At 39.8% G+C, this 16561-nt stretch overlaps 1 protein-coding gene across 1 annotated transcript; it reads right to left on the minus strand.

The window, feature by feature from the left end:
• Positions 1–890: 890 nt before the first annotated feature.
• SAMD9L (sterile alpha motif domain containing 9 like) lies at positions 891–13080 on the minus strand. Its single transcript, XM_070508442.1, is given in 4 exon segments — positions 891–5470; positions 5473–5990; positions 6458–6613; positions 12873–13080. Coding segments are annotated over 2 exon segments (4752 nt in total). The 5' UTR covers positions 5969–5990; positions 6458–6613; positions 12873–13080; the 3' UTR covers positions 891–1214.
• Between the last annotated feature and the right edge of the window lie 3481 nt (positions 13081–16561).

Genomic DNA, 16561 nt, shown 5'->3' on the forward strand with positions numbered 1-16561 from the left:
CCAGAGATTCATAGAAATACTGACGAAACGAACCCTGATAGGAAACAGACATCTTGACAACAAGAGGAATTGGGTTTGAGGCCTGGAATATCTAAGTTACATTATAAGGCGATATAAAGAAGTGGATAAATAAACATATATTTGTTAAGTATTCAATTTAATCTATATTAGCATGTGCTTCACTTGAGAGGCAATGGATATCTCTTAAAATCCAGTATGAGTCTGCGAGCAAGCTTCTGGGATAGCATTCTTGGAGCTGGAAAGTTGAGAGCACATATTGCTATGAGGAAGTCATCCAATCAGGCAGGGGTTACAGTGGTCAGGGAAGACTTCCTGGTGGAGTTGACTCAGACTGAGTTGTGACGGACAAATCAGAATAGCCATATGGAAAATATCGGATGAAAATAAAGGAGTATTTGACAGAGAGAACAGCATGCATGTAGCACAGATTGAGAAATAAAGAGAGCAAAGAGGGTAGTGAATGGAAAAAAGAAGCCAGGGGAGATGGGACTAAAGAAAACGTGGAGATAAGACTTGACAGGAGGCAAGAAGGGCCAAAGAAACAGATTCATCTATAATGGGAGCAAGAGGATGGAGAGAGTTCAAGCTTGTGACTACGTTGTTTCCTGCTCTCTTTTACCTTCTGAACCAGTAATTTGGGCAAAGGGCAAGGGTTACAAAGAATTGTGTGTGTGGAGGGGTAGAAGGAGGATGGGAACAAAATATTTACCTTCCACATATGTTTTTATTGATACCAAGATGAGGTAAGTGGCACTCTGGTGTGAATCTCTGGGCTTGAGTTCAATAAACTAAGGAGGGGCTTTCTCTTCCATATTCATCTTATTAAATCTCTGCTTTAACAATGAAGAAATAATTCATATTTCAGAAAATTCATGAGTGATACAATTAAAACAGATTTTATTGACTTACAACCAGATATGATGTGAACAGTGGATACCAATTGAAACTTTTTAATTAAATGTTAGTCTGAAAATGCATACTTAAAACATTCAACAATTGACTCTACTGTGTTCCAAGCTCTGTGTGTGGAGACATTTCCTGCCCTAAAAAGGCTTATAATTCATCTGGGGAAACAAAAGCAAAATCTGGGATTAGAGGTAAGCCAATAACGTTATCAAAATGCCATAGGAATAGAGAGAGGGAACAAAATCAGAGAGAGATATGAATAAACATATTTGCGTTAATCTCTCTTCTTAAATTACTTCTATATCATATGCCAGAGGGCCTTCCATGGAGAATCCTAGATAGAAGGATACTCTTTCTATGTTTCTACCACTTTGGAGTGGACCTGAATAAACAGATATCACTGGTATTTTTATTTTTTCCTTTGTTCCATATTCTATAGAGATTCGCTTGCCTTCAGCTTGACCAGTTAGACGGCACAGGAGGTCTTTCACTTCTTTTTTTTCCCACACATCTCCATTTTGCCAGAGGGAATTTGTATTTTGTACTTTACCAAAGTATTGCTCTATCTCGGCCTTGTGAACAAGCCTGTGGAGACCCTTCTTCTTCCCCAGATAGAAAAGAGTGCTTGCCTGCCTGGACCTGCACATGTTGCTGTACTGTCTCTTGAAGGATCGATTTAAAGATGAAACATACTTTTCCATTAGTTGGGAATCTTCATCTAGCTCTTGATTTTCCGGCCAGAACAAGAGGCAGGCCAAGAAATAAGGGTCTGGATATTGATGATGTGGTCCTTCAATATGCAACACTTCTTGGAGCTGTTTTTTTAGCTTGCTAAGTGGTTGAATGGACTTGGAGGTGGGTTTTAGACAATTGAGAATAATGTTGGCCAAAATGAAATTTTGTTTCTCCCTTGTCAGCTGTTTATTTGGGTTTTGCTGCAATAGGAAGGTGTATTTGTTCACGACATTTTCCATAGTGGTTGCAACCTCTTTGTGATTTGAATTAAGATATTCCAGGAGTCCAGAAAACCTATCTGCTCTCAATGCTTCTAGAGCTTTCCTGCAATTCTCCTCATTGAGTAACTGACTCTCTCTGCTTTGTAACACACCCAAATCCAAATGGCAGAAAAGTTCCATGTATTTCCTAAAACAACGACTGATTTTCTTGTTTAATGAGAGTTCTGCTGTCTCTTTTTGGGTATTCTTCATTTCCAAAAGAACCATATAATCAGCAAAAAATTTAAAGCACCTTTTCAAATCTGATTGTAAATTTTGTAAGTAAGATGTGAACTTCCTAAGAACCAAATAATATTCACTTTTTGAATTCGTAGGGATATTCCCCTTTCCTGATAAAAATTCTACCATAGATTTTTTAGATAATTCATTTTCTTTGTGGAAACAAGGAGTGAGCTGAAGAATCTGAATAGCATAAAGACCAACTTCTATTTCACCCAAGAAGCCAGCTGTATTATACATGACATATTTTCTTTGGGACTTCTGTGGCAACCAGGCCTCTGTTTCATAGTTTTTCCTATCAGTTTGCTCTTGGGAATTTTTGAAAGCTCTTGAGGCTTTTTCAGCAGCTTCTAGGAAATGTGTTAGATCATTGACAGTAATATCCTTACAGTTTTTGTTTTCACCCAACCACCATTTGATTTTACTTTTGTGGACTTGACCAAGTGTATCTGAGATATAGGAATTTTTAGGTGCTCTCTTTTGGGCCCGTTCTGCCCATTCCAGAGCAATGTTAAACTTCTTCTCTTTAATGTAAAAATGTCTTGCTAAAGCCTGACAAATGAATGCATTTTGTGGGAATCGAATACTTCCTTCAACTAAAACCTTTTCAATTTCTTCGTTCTGTAAAGCTTCAATTAATGGAGAAAACAAAGTGTCTGTTTCATCTCCATGCTCCTTGCGCTGTCTTGTAAGCAGAAGAGTTTGCACGTCTTGTTGAAATTTGTCTCTTCCTATTCCAGAATCATAGAATAAATTCTCTTTCAATATCTTCAGTGCAATTTTACACTTATCTAAGTCATAGCTTTTTTCCAGTTCTTTTAGACAGGAAATGGCAATCAGAGGATGAATGATGCGCACACCTGTGTATCTCCTATATTCTGTGACTTCTGTGTTTATTAGAAGTGTAGAATAGGCTCCCATCTTGTTTTCTAGGCTTTCAGGTTCCCAGGGTATACTAGTGTACATGATTCCTAAAAATATTTCACACTGTGATACTGAAATTGTAGAATCAATAACATAAGAGTTGAGTAGAGCAAGGAAAGAAATGAGTTGTGTTTCCTTGCTGTCAGCATCTTGTCCTTTTAGGATATTCCTGACTACATTTTTTATATAGATTTCATCAAAATTACTTTTCATGATCATGAAGGAATAAAAGTTTTCACAGTTCTTGTGTTGCTTTTCAATTTCCTTTAGTTTGTCCCCAAAAGCTCTTTGTTCCTTGGGAGAAAGTCGGTGCATTAGTGCAATACTGTATGCTGATTTTGCACTTTCATCAGGATTCTGTGATCTCATGCAGTTTAAGATAATTACAAGTGTTTTTTTGTATCGCAAATCTTTTTCTGCGAAAATGGTCTGGATGGCATTCTGTAGAACACAGACGTTTTCCGGTTCTTCAAAATCATCTACAAGGAGAAGTACAGGAATGTAATCCTGATGGCTGGTTGCCTTATAGGTAATCAAACTGGTCACTTGTTCACCAATTTCTGCAAAATCTGTTGCTTTGTTTTTTAACACAGCACATCTGAAGTTTTTCTTTAGGTCCCAGAGAACATTCATAGCCAATGTGGTACCGCCGCAGCCTGGGTGATGATAAAGATTGACGATTTTTGCAAATGGTGGCTTAGGGGACTGCGCCCTGCACAGTATCAGATCTTTAAGTTTTTCATAACTGTCCCTTTTCACAAATGCCGAAGAATAATTTTCAGAAGAAAAATAGAAGTTCCACCAGGATACTTTGCCACCTCGATAAAAGTACTCTTCTTTTGATTTCTTAAATTCTTGGAATTTAAATTCATCTTTCTCTATGTCTGTGTCCCTACACTCATTTTCACAGAGGATTTCCAGTGCAGTCAAGATATCTTCTTCCTTCTTCTCTAAGATAACAGAAGAAAGCCCACTGGAGGGCAAAAACCTTCTTGATGACTCAGTCACTGGTTTTAGTTTAAGAATAGTACTGTTGATCAATTCTAAATTTAAAGTGGAAATGCTATGGTTTGCTAATTCGTCTGCCACTGTCAATCTTGTTTGCAGTAGAGCTTTCCATCGTTGATAAATCTGTGAGTTTATACAGATGCACAATATGTTTTCCATTCCTTTGAGAGCTTGGTAGAAAGCACAGAAGCTTTCAATGAGGGGATCTCCTGGGCTTTCCACTGCAGAGAGTAATAGAAACACTACCAAAAATCTCCCTCTTGTCATTACATTTTCGTCTGTGAGAAACTGAATCAGCTTCCTGATTTCAGAAGCTCTTTCTCTCTGCCATAAATGTGGTTCTAAAGGCTTATGCCGCTCATCTTTTAGGTCTGTTCTGCCGTTGCAGAAAATCCAGCTGGGCTGCTGGTAGAGATTCAGACTAGAAATTTTCTCCCTCATGGGAGTTGACTTTTCTTCATACTGATTTGGAAAGTGAAGGTTTGCTACTCGGCTTTTTTTGTAAGCTTTGGCGACCCCCTTGCTCTGAGATTCAGGATCAAACTCCAACACAGCAAACCATTTAATTTCCTTTAGAAAATCTAAGTTCTTTGTTTGGTTTGGATGGCACTTATTTATCACAAGAATGTACCAGTTGTAGTATGAATTATCCAGGGAGTCTCGGTTTCCTATGAGAAGTTTAACCAGCTTTTGTCCTTCACTCTCCTTCTTATTTGCCTTCACCTCATATTCTTCTTCAGCCTCTTTTCTAGATGTTACTAGTGACTTTAAATTTTGCATAAATGCTTTGAAATCTATATCCCGTTGCTTGCCATTGGCCAGGATATCCTTAGAGCTAGCCCCGTCTCTCACAAACAGTGAATGATCTTCGTTTTGTTTCCATTTTTCATTTTTACAGTTTTGCATCTTAATATAGAAATACTTTTCTTTACATATAGAGTGTTTTGGAATAACATCTACCTCAATGACAAATCTGTCAGATGGTGTATTGTTCTGCAGTAGGACTTCCACAAACCTTGGCTCCCGAATGCACTTCTTGGCTACCTTGATCTCACTTTCTTCAAAATACTGTTTGATCATTACATTGAAGTGCTCAATGAAGGAATCTTTACTGGTGACTTTTACACCGACAATTTCTCCGTGGGGTTTGTTTTTGACTCCAAAATGAATGGTGCCGTTGGTGCGTGAATTCATACAAGCTGATGCAAATCGGAAGGCTTCATTGCTAAATTTCATCTTAATGTCCTTTTCTGTGGCTGTTTCTGTATTTGTGAGTGCTTTGAACTCATGTATTGGGTCTATGAGATTGAGTGGTCCTGTTTCAGGTTGTAGAATATAATGTTCTATATAGCGTTGGCTGTCGTGAAATTGATCAAAGGATATGGCATACAAGTCAACTGTTCAGCTTGTAGCTTATTCTTTTGTTTGTCTTTAGTCACTACTTCATTTAATGCATTTTCTTTCATAAGAATTGATTCTTGTTCTTTGGTATCTCTGGTCTCTCTGAGATTGTGATCAATATTGGATGATGTTGATTTTTCCTTTTCCTTTTTTGTCTGTTGTGGCTTTTCTTTGTGTTCTTCTTTGGAGGATTTTGTATGATCTAATTGTCCAGAATCCTGATTGTTACTTTCAGGGGAACTATTATTCAATCTGTTATATGCACGTTTTATCAAAATTGCTGGACCCCGTGGTAACCCCATTTCTATAAGGTCTTTCTCGGTTAACTCTTGCAGGACTAACCCTGTCACTTCTTCATTAAGCAGAATCTGCCCATATTTCTCACCAATCTTAAGGTCTTTGGTTACCCATTGTTTCACATGCTCTTTGGTCCAGTCTTTGGTCATTTCAGGTAGATTTACTTGTTCGTTCATATCAAAGCTGCAACTTTCTTCCCTGGAAAAAGTAATACAATACGTATTTTAGTATTATACTTTATCATTGAAGTCACATAGTCAATTATGTATATAATTTCATATAAATAACATATATAAAATATTCTTCTAGGCTGACTCTTAAGTTGCTTGTTATTTATTTTAACTGTTTTATAGTGTCCTTGTTTTGTTTCCTAGGTGATTATATTTGTGATTATGAAATAAGCAGTAGCTGCTAACTATGGTGACACACCCCCTTTATCTTTATAATAATTTTAGGCTTAACTTGGTGAAAGTTGGGTTTTTATAAGTTAAAATAAGAATCTTAAGTAACACAGAAAATGGTTCCCATAACCAAATATTGCAAATAAACTTCAAAATATGCAACTAGGTAAGTGTAGGTGGGTTGGGGAACAGGAAACTCCATGCACAGCTAGAAAGCTGGCCATGTTTGTTACATAGTAACAAAGCAATTAGTTAACTCATCACCTTTTGTCTTTTGGAACTCAAGCTGTTAGGCCACTAGAGCTGGAACTCTGGGGGATATGGTAGCAAAATGTTAGGATACTTGGTTTGGTTGGGTAATTCTTGTGGCTCTCAGAGGTACCAAAAGAGTTAACTGTAGTTCAAACTGGCCTGGTCTGCCTGAAATTAGATAAGGAAAACATATGTTTTTAACTTTGTTAAAACCATTTCAGCCTAAATTACTGGTATGAGACTAATGAAGGTCCTACAATCATATACTTTGCTGAATCGCAAGAGATGAATATCCTAGAACACCATAGAACAGGGGTTCTCAACTTTGGCTAAACATTAGAATCACTGGGGGCTCCACATTCTGAGACTGATTTAATTGGTTGAGGGACTGGGAGGCAGTTCAGGCATTACTACTTTTAAAAATTTGTCTGGGTTATTCTATTGTGCAGATAAGGTTCAGAACAGTTCTCAAAATCAGTCTCAAGATCAGCAGCATCTGCATCACTTGGAAACCTGCTAGAAATGTAAATTCTTAGGCCCCACCCTAGACCTACTGAATCAGAATTAAAAAGATGAATCAATAAAGTGATTTAAATAAGGGAAACAAGAAAGTGAAAGTATTATTAAAATAGACTAAAAGCATTAAGGATCAAACAAAACAAAAATATTAAAATAAACCACAAAAAAAGAAAATACAAACATTTAAAAAGATTTGTAAATTTTTAAATCAAAGATTTAAGGAACGTAGGTTTTTAAAAAATTTAATGTATGACAAGTCACAAAGTCTAGCTAAACTGCAAAGTCGACCCATCTGTGTTTGGAGTTTCTTGTAAAATCTTTTCCGAAGCTCTCCTTGAGGTCAAATGTGAAGGAGGAGCTAAACTGAGGCCTCAGCCTGCAGCCCTGTGACTGGCCAGAGAGTAAACCCGTGTTAGTCATTTATAGTGTGAATACCATAAGCATACCAGAATGATTTACCCTGTCTATAGGCATGCAACCACTGGCACAGCAGCTTCTACCTGCCTGGATAAACCCTTTGGTGCGTTAGAGTCTAGAATCCTCTTAGTCACTCAGGCTTCAGTCTGTAGGACACATCTAGTCCTGAGCTAATTAGCAGAACCATGAGCAACTGGCACTATGAATATTACAAGCATATGTCAGATGATCAATTCTGTTCACTCACAGGCTAGATGGAAGAAGTCTTAGAGGTTCCACAAGAATTAGTGCACATACTGTAACCAGAGATAAGTATTATTTTATCTTAAATGGTATCATTTGTTTACTTAACAAATATTTGTTGAGCACCTATTAGGCATCATACTTAAGAAAAATAGTGTTAAGCAAAAGAGATGTGAAATCCTTTTGTGGTACTTAGAGTCCAATGGAGGAAATTACAAAAAAACAAAACTCATACACATACACTCAAAAAAGTTTGTAATGACAAATTGTGATAAGTGTTTTGTGCAAGACACAGTGAGGAGCAAAGGACTGAGACCTGTGAGGAGGAGGGAATACCACCAGAAGTGTGGGGACATTGGATTGGGCAGGTGACATTAAAGGGGGCTGCTGGCGTAGGTGGGAGGCAGTTGGAGGGAGAAAGTCTGGGGGGGCAGAGTTAAGGGAATAAGGGATAGTCTACCTGGTGGACCTTCCAGAGGTCTATCTAGTGGGTCTAAGGAGTATGAGTGTGATGGTGCTCCAGCAGTGGGCTGTACCTGCTCCTGCTCCTGGAGCCAGGGACTGGTCTTGCCAAAGAGAATTCCTGGGCAAAGGGAATTACAGACCAGTAGATGACTCCTCAAACCTGGGGGCCAGGGAAGCTCATCCTTGATCCTCCTGTCTCCTCTGAAGAGGCCTTATATGTCATCTCAGGTAAGACTGAAGGGAGGAACTCTGCCTTACAAGCACTATATGGAGCCAAGAGCATAAACAGTTGTTAATAAACATATTCCTAATGAAAGATTATTTTGAAGTCACTTTGGAGAAAACACTGAATCAAAAAATATGAATACCCACTTTATTTTAAACTTTAGTTCTAAAATATTTCATACTTTGAGAATTTGCCGAATACTTGCTTTTTATACCTTTAAATATATTTTGACCTCCTTTCTGTAGGCAGCTGAAGGGAAGAGGCACTCATGCCTTCAGACACTATTCCTGTCATAATTTTTGGTGACTCAATAGACACATAGTTGATCCTTCCAATACATTGGCCTTTCACCCTCTTGACTGCCTCTTGTCTAACGATCTTGACTCCACCCATCTCCACTCTCATGATCACACTATTGACCTTATCATAATTGTTATACAAGTTGAATTGTGTTTCCTTCCCCACCCCACCAAAGTTCATGTCTTGAAGTTCTAGCCCCAGTACCTCAGAATGTGACCTTGTTTGGAGCTAGGGTCGTTGCAGATGTAAGTGGTTAACATGAGGGAGTTAGAGTGGGCGCCAATTCAAGATGACTGATATCTTTATAAGAAGGGGAAATTTGGACAGGGAGGCACACAGAGAGGCAGAACACCATGTGAAGATGCAGGCAGAGATTGAAGTGATGCTTCCACAAACCAAGGAATGCCAGAGATTGCTGGCAAACCACCAGAAGCTAGGGGAGAGGCAAGAAACACATTCTTCCTCACAGCCCTCAGAAGGAACCACCCCTGCCAATACCTTGATCTTGAAGACTTCCAGCCTCCAGAACCGTGAGAACGTACATTTCTGTTGTTTAAGGCACTCAGTTTGTGGTACTTTGTTACAGTAGGCCTAGCAAACTGATAGAGTCACCAGCCGCTACAAGCCTTTCATCATCTCAGATTCAAACACCTCACTCTCACTACCATCTCCTGCCCCTCAGACTCACTACCTTTAGTGCTCCAACTCTAATATTTCTTTAACACCAAGACCTATAATCCACCCATCTCATTACTTTCTCTCTTTTCCTTACCTCCCCCTTATGTTCTCACCCCCCGCCCCCGCACTGCCCCATGACTAGCTTGATTTTTTTTGTTCATTCATTATAATCACTCGCTTTCTCCTCCTTCCTCTTATACCACAATCCATTGCTCTGCCTATGTCAGCTCAGTGGAACATGGCTGGACAATGACCCTCCACACCCTGACTGGTCTCACTTTAAAGTCATGACCACTATCCGTCAGTGGGCTGTTCATGCTTTCAGCTATCATGCTCTATTTCTCTATTTATTCACTCTCTCACTGTCCTAAACGACTATTTCACATTCTCCTCTCTCATCAAATCTCCAATGGGTCCTCAACATTGTCACTTTCACCTGTAATCTTACTTCCTGTTGAAACTAGGAAAATAGAAGCAATCAGAAGAGAGCTTCCCTGAGCTCCTAAAATTACATCTACCACCAACCTGCTTCTTGACTTTTCTCCTGTTACTGGGTCCATATATTCTTAGTTTCTGCTCTCTGAATGGACTGTCCACGCTCCTAGTGAGATCATCCTCTCCACTGGTGTGCTAGCCCTTTCATCCCTCTTTTCTATTCAAGGAAGTTTCTCCAGCAATTCTCTTCTCTCTCTCTGGCTTCCTCAGTCTTTCCTTGGCCACCAGATCTTCCCCTTCAGCACAAAAATATGTTATTTTTTTCATGTTAAACAAGACTCTTTCGACTCTTCTCCTGCCTTATATTTCTCTTTTTCTTCCCACAGTACTGTCTGTACTCCCATTTCTTGTTTTTCTTCTTTCATTCCTTTTAGAACTCACTCCCATCAGGTTTTGGTCTCACCACTCCACTGAAACTGCGCTTTGCTTTGCTAAAAAATAATTCTTGACTTGTCAGCAGCTTTTGAAAGAAGTGATTGCTCTTTTTTTCTTGAAATCTCTTCCCAGGCTTTTGGGACATCAAGCCTTCCTAATTTTTCTCCTCCCTTTCTGTTGAATCCTTCTCAGTTTCCTCTGCTCTTTCCTTCTTAACTCTCCATTTCTAAATGTTGGAGTGCCTCTCAGACTTAACACCTGGAAGTCTCTTTTCTATCTAAAGTTTCTCCCTATGGATTTCCTCCATCTTGTATTTAAATAAAATCTGTATGCCCATGAATCCCAAATTAATATCATCAGCCCTGGCCTCTTCTGTGATCGCCAGATTCATATATCTAACCACTTTTGCCACATGTCCACCTGAATGTCTAATGGTCCTTTTAAAATTGACGTGGCAAAAAATGATCTCTTGATATCTGCCCCTTCTACCCCCAAACTGCTCCTCCTACAGTCTTATCAGTTAATGGGACTTGCTAATTGTTCAAGGCAAAAACCTTGGCAGCATCTTTGACTCCTCCTTTTGCACATAGCTTGCATTCACTATATTTGCAAATGCTTTTAAGCCCACCTTCACAGTATATCCAGAATCCCACCATTTCTCGCTACTCCTACTGCCACCACCTGAGTCTAAGCCATCATCTCCTCCTGGATTGTTTTAGTAGTTTGTTGCCTGTTCTCTCTGACTCTGGCTTTGCCCCAAGCCCCGACCCATTCACTTTATTTTCAATACAGCAGCCAACACGATTCTGTTGAAATGTAAGTGTAATCACGTCACTTTGCTCAAGACCCTCCAATGACTTCCCATCTCAGAGCAAAAGCCAAAGTCCTTACATAAGGTCCTACGGGATATGCCCACTCCTCTATCTTTTTGACTTTATAACCTCCACTCACTCCACTCCAGACACCTGGAGTGCCTTGCCACCACATGCCCAGAGACACTGTGTGTGCGCGCATACATGCACGTGGATGGTGGGAGGTTTTGTCTTCGTGCCATCTCACAGGTAGACAGCTTCCCCTCACTTTCTCCTTTATTGTCTTAATTCTGCCAGGAACCACCAGAGAGATGGAAGCACCCTTCTCAAATAGGGTGACTGACATCTGTCCTCCACAAGCCTGTCGTTTTATCTCTACCTTATCTCAGAGGTTCTCCCATTGTTCAAAGATGAAGACAATTTATAACATCAAAAAATTTTTTAGCTGCCCACCCCTATGATGTGAGCTGAGAAGATATATAGCTATTTGAAGCTACTATATATTTGATAACACTTTCACATGAATTTTGCACTTTGTCAAGTATAAGAGCATCTTATATGGCCTATGATCCATATTTGGCTGGAGTTATGTATTTTAATTCAAGTCGACAATGATTTGGGCAGAAAGGTTTTAATAGTGCTTCGACAGAACTCCTTGGCCCAATCAGTGTCTTCAACCTTGTTTTGGGTGACAGTTTGTTAATATACGTATAACTTTAATATACTTCACTGTTCTAAGGCTTATAAAGTCCTTTCATGAACGTTATCTGATTGGATTTACATCCTGGAGTGTTGGCATATTTTTTAAACATGAGGGACCTTTATGTTTGGCAAGAAGCCACACAGTGTAGACAAAGGGGGAGGAACTGTGATTAAACTATGTCTCTCTCAGCCACCCTGTTTTCCCATTCAGAGGACAGGGGAATTAGGCCCGAACCAGTGTTGTCTTGGTTGGTTGTTTTTGTTCTGCTTCTTCAAAAGAAAAGTACATGAAACTTCTATGTCAAAAACGGATAAAGGTGTTGCTCTGGTTGGAGCTGGGGAGAAGACCTCCATCTTATCTCCTTTATTGTGTTCTGGGAAAATTTTGAACCTCAGAGTTCTCCTTATGAGTACTTAATTTCAGGATCCATTCCCTATGGACTTTTATTTTCTCTCTTTGTGGGCTGAGCAGGAAACCAGAAACTTTCAGGGCAAGCACCTGTACCCACCCCAACCTCTAGGAGGCTGGACCTCAGCAGCCTGCAGGTATCGTTGCCTCCAGGAAAGCTCACAATCTTGGCAGGAGACCAGCAGGCCCACGCCCTGCTCTGAAGTTCTTCAGAACTGAAACTACAAAGCAAGTTAGTTTCATTTTCCGGGAGTGTACACTAAAATTATATATTTCTCCCTATAGTCTCTGTACAAGCTAGTTGTGAAGGAAAGCCTTAAATAAAATAAAAATTGAACTTTGGAGGTTTTAATCTTTAATTAGATGTAAACTTTCGATATCATCCTGAACTCTCCAGGACAGAATTTGGCATAGCTGCACATGGCTACAATTTTCTACAGAGTTTGGTGTGCTTCCATTCCTGACCATCTTATCTACATTATACTTAGGTCTTCTAGCCTCGTCCCAAGAGCCGTCCACCTCCAACCGAAACGCTCTCTGCACGCTGCTTCTTGGAAGGTTTCTCTTTAAAAGAATTCTGCCATCAGCGCAGGTTACTTCTAGCGACACGTGTATAAAAGCAGTGAGAGTTCTCACTCCTTTTAGAATCATTTTGTTTGGAACAGCTTATGTACACTTGAAAGTATATTCATTTTCAAAGTTCTGCTTTTACATTTTAGAGTTAGTATTTAAAAGTAGCTTTTAAAGACAGTTGACAAAACATATCTTTAATGATTAGAAACTTACCAGGGCTTTTCTGAAAACTCCCACTTTTTATATCAGCAACTTGAAATAAGTCTTCAGGAGGTTCTTTGATCTCAGGCTGTTAGATTAGCTGCCTTTTCTTGAGAACTTGCAAGAGTCAGTCCTCGAAAGCAGCCACAAGGAAGTAGAGATGTGGGGAGACCAGACCTGTTCCTTTTCCAGTTTCGCCTGAGGTATATTTGTTGAGAATCTGTTACATCAAAAAAATATCGCAGCAAATTAAAATGCAAATGATTGGACTGTTGCTTAGAAACTACTCATGGGACAGATTTTCCCCCTAACTTTCTACTATGAAAATTTTCAAACATAGAAGATTTGAAAGAGTAGTGAAAAGAATATCTTTCACCTAAATGGCACCTCTTCCTGTATTTAAATACTTTTAGTAAAACAAATAAACACCCAAAAGTATGCTGCAGACCTCCTTTCTCTTTCACTTCTCCCACATTCCACATTCAATGTGGAACAAATCCTATAGGTTGTACTTTCAAAACATGTCCAGCATCTGACCACTGGCCATTACCTCCACCACTGCCACCTGGTCCAAGCCCCCATCTTCTCTCTCTTGGATTACAGGAGTAGCTTCCTCACTAGTTTTCCCTCTTACTGCCATTGAGTCCTTTGGGGATTTCTCAAAATAGCAGCCAGAGTGACTGTGTTCAAAGGTAACATCATGCCAATATTCTGTTCACTACCTCCAGTGGCTTTCCATCTGACTCGGAGTGAAAGCCCAACTCTTTATGAACTACTCAGCCTCACATGACCTGATATCCTGTTACCCCTCTGATCCTACATCTTAATTTTATTTCTTTCTCTAAATCTGCTCCAGCTCCCTGACTTTCTTATTACTCCTTGTAGGTGGCACCTGCCTCTGCTTCTGGCTCTGTGCTCGTTTCCTCTCCTGGGACTGTCCTTGGATACCTGCAGGGCTCACTCCCACCCTTACCCTGGGTCTTCTATCGAATGTCACCTCACTGAGGCGCTGCTTGGCCAGCCTCCTGAAAACTTTATCCCACCTCTCAACATTTCCTATCCCTCTACTGGCTTTTTTTTTTTTTTAAATCTACTTAGGACTTATCACAATCAAATATTCCATATATTTCTACCTATGTATCTTGTGTTTCTTTCTGTCCCACCCATTATTCTACACACTTCATGAGGACAAGGATTTGTATATTTTGTTCACAATTTTACAGTGCCTCACACATAGTAGCTTCTTAACAAAAATTTGTTGAATGAATAACATCTTTTCTGAGAGTAGTTAAAAAAATAATGAATTTTTGAAAATCCTTGAGTTAGCAATGTCTGTAGGTCAAATGTCTTTGCTCGTTCCTCTAGGGCAAATATTTCACTTGGCTTGAATCCCAGACAGAAATCTGGGGAAATCTCTTTATTGTGCTACCAGTTAGGCCAGAATGAATTCTAGCTTCAATTATCTGGTCACAGAGAGTAAAAAGTTTTATCAAAAGGAAAAGAAAATTTAAAAGTATGTTTTTTCCTCCAGTCCTTCCAGGTACCCCAGTTTCATAATATCTGCGTCAGTTTTCTGCTATGTCACTCACAGTCCCCAAATGAGGCCATTTCTCATAGCAGGTTTTCCCCTCTGGAGGTCCCTTTCTACTCCGGGTCTTCAGGGTCAGGACCTCAGCACTTCTTGTGTTTTTGTCTGCTGCCTTTGCTCTGGGAAACTGATCTGGTGAGGCGCTTACCCCTTGCCAAAGACACCCTCTGTTCAGGTCTGTGTAATACTGTCTCTTAGCCAGAGTCCTCTTTCAGTAATTTCACCATCTATACTCCGTCTCTGGATATCCTGAAGACTGAGAGGACAGCCTCCCGATTCTCTCTTTTCGTTTAGCCAGTGATTACAAAATTTCAATAGGGCTTAGCATTCTAGAAACAAAGCAGCACATCAAGAATTTCCCTCTGCAGGGGCCAGCCTGGTGGCACAACGGTTAAGTGCGCAAGTTCTGCTTTGGCAGCTCGGGGTTCGCAGGTTCAGATCCTGGGTGTGGACATGGCACCGCTTGGCAAGCCATGCTGTGGTAGGCGTCCCACATATAAAGTAGAGGAAGATGGGCACGGATGTTAGCTCAGGGCCAGTCTTCCTCAACAAAAAGGAAGATTGGCAGCAGTTAGCTCAGGGCTAATCTTCCTCAAAAAAGAAAAAAAAAAAGAATTTCCCTCTGCAGCCCATTTCTTGTTCTTATAATTCTTTGGCCTCTCACAGCCAGCAACTCACCATGTGTAGGGGATGTGGCAAAGGGCACTTTGTGCCACCTAACGAGCAACAGCTTTCTCTCACTTCCTTTTGTTCAGATTCTGCCAATAGATACCAGGGAGGTAGAAATACTCCTCTCAAATAAGGTCACTGACATTTATTTCCCAAATCTGGAGTCTCTTCTGTTGAATGGAAAAATTGACAATACCTTGTCTCCATATGATGTACTAAAAACTTCAATAATATCCTTGGACCTATTACAACGTCAAAAGTTTATCATTCTCTCCCCCGACATGATAGCAGTTGTGAACATATCGTGATTTGAACTTGTTACATTCAGTAATGCTTTTTTAAAAAATAGTTTGCACTTTTTCGATTTTAAGCATCTGCATATATATTGTTGGAGCTAAGTAAAGATCAAAATGACTGATGCGGGCAAATTTTGAGAACGCCTTGACGTAACTCTTGGCTTCCTAGACTTCCTTCTCTCATCTTCATGTTTGAAACAACTGTGAATACAAATCTTATTAGTAGCGACATTAATTATTGGCAAAGGAGCTACAGGATGCCATTCTCGAGTGACTGCTCCAATTTTCTCTTTAGGTTTTGAACAAGAGGCACCAAGACAGCAGAGCTCTTAGGGATAAGCACTGGTGCCCACCCTTCTCATCTTAGGGGGCGGTCCTCAGCAGCGCCCCAGATATCCAAGCCCTGAGAATTTATTCTGCTCTGCAAGGCTCTTCGAGCTGATAGTGGGGGAAAGACACTTCAGAATCTTGGCTCTAGCCCAGGAGGGCTGAACACAGCTTCCTCTGATGGTCTGACGAACTGAAACCTAAACAAGCAAGCTAAGTTGCATTTTCCTGAAGTTAAGTTTCACTTTCCTGCAGTTTTAACCAGGTTACTGTATGAGATAGATGTGAGGGAAACATCATAGAAAAATAGCTAGTCTCTGGAGGGTGCTAACTTTGATTAAATGTAAAACTTCTAAGAACATCTTAAGATTTGGAAGACAGAATTTTGCAAAATTGCACACGGTCATAGGATCCTTTACAATCTTTTATGCTTAAATTCCTGGACTTCTTGGCATTGTTTCTCTGTCATCTTTCCCACCGCCCTGCACAACCAGACCCGTTCTCACCACTCGAAGTACACTTAACCTACGTTTCTTTACAGAAGAGCATTTAAAAAGTTAGCCTCAGTTAAATATATTGAAACTTATTTAATCCATTGATATCTGTAATTACTTTCAATATTTTTGCAAGTAAGAGTTTATGTACAAACACATGTATTTCCATAAAAAGCACAGCAAGAGGTTTTAAAAATAGCCATCCCCTCATAGGCATAAAAAATAAAGAAAAGTTTAATGATTCAGTAACTTACCAGGATTTTCCTGAAAACTTCCTCTTTTTATGTCAGAAACTTGAAACAGTTGATTTTAACCTTTGCTTTCTTA

The sequence above is a fragment of the Equus asinus genome, chromosome 1, assembly GCF_041296235.1.
Source record: "Equus asinus isolate D_3611 breed Donkey chromosome 1, EquAss-T2T_v2, whole genome shotgun sequence".
NCBI lineage: Eukaryota > Metazoa > Chordata > Mammalia > Perissodactyla > Equidae > Equus > Equus asinus.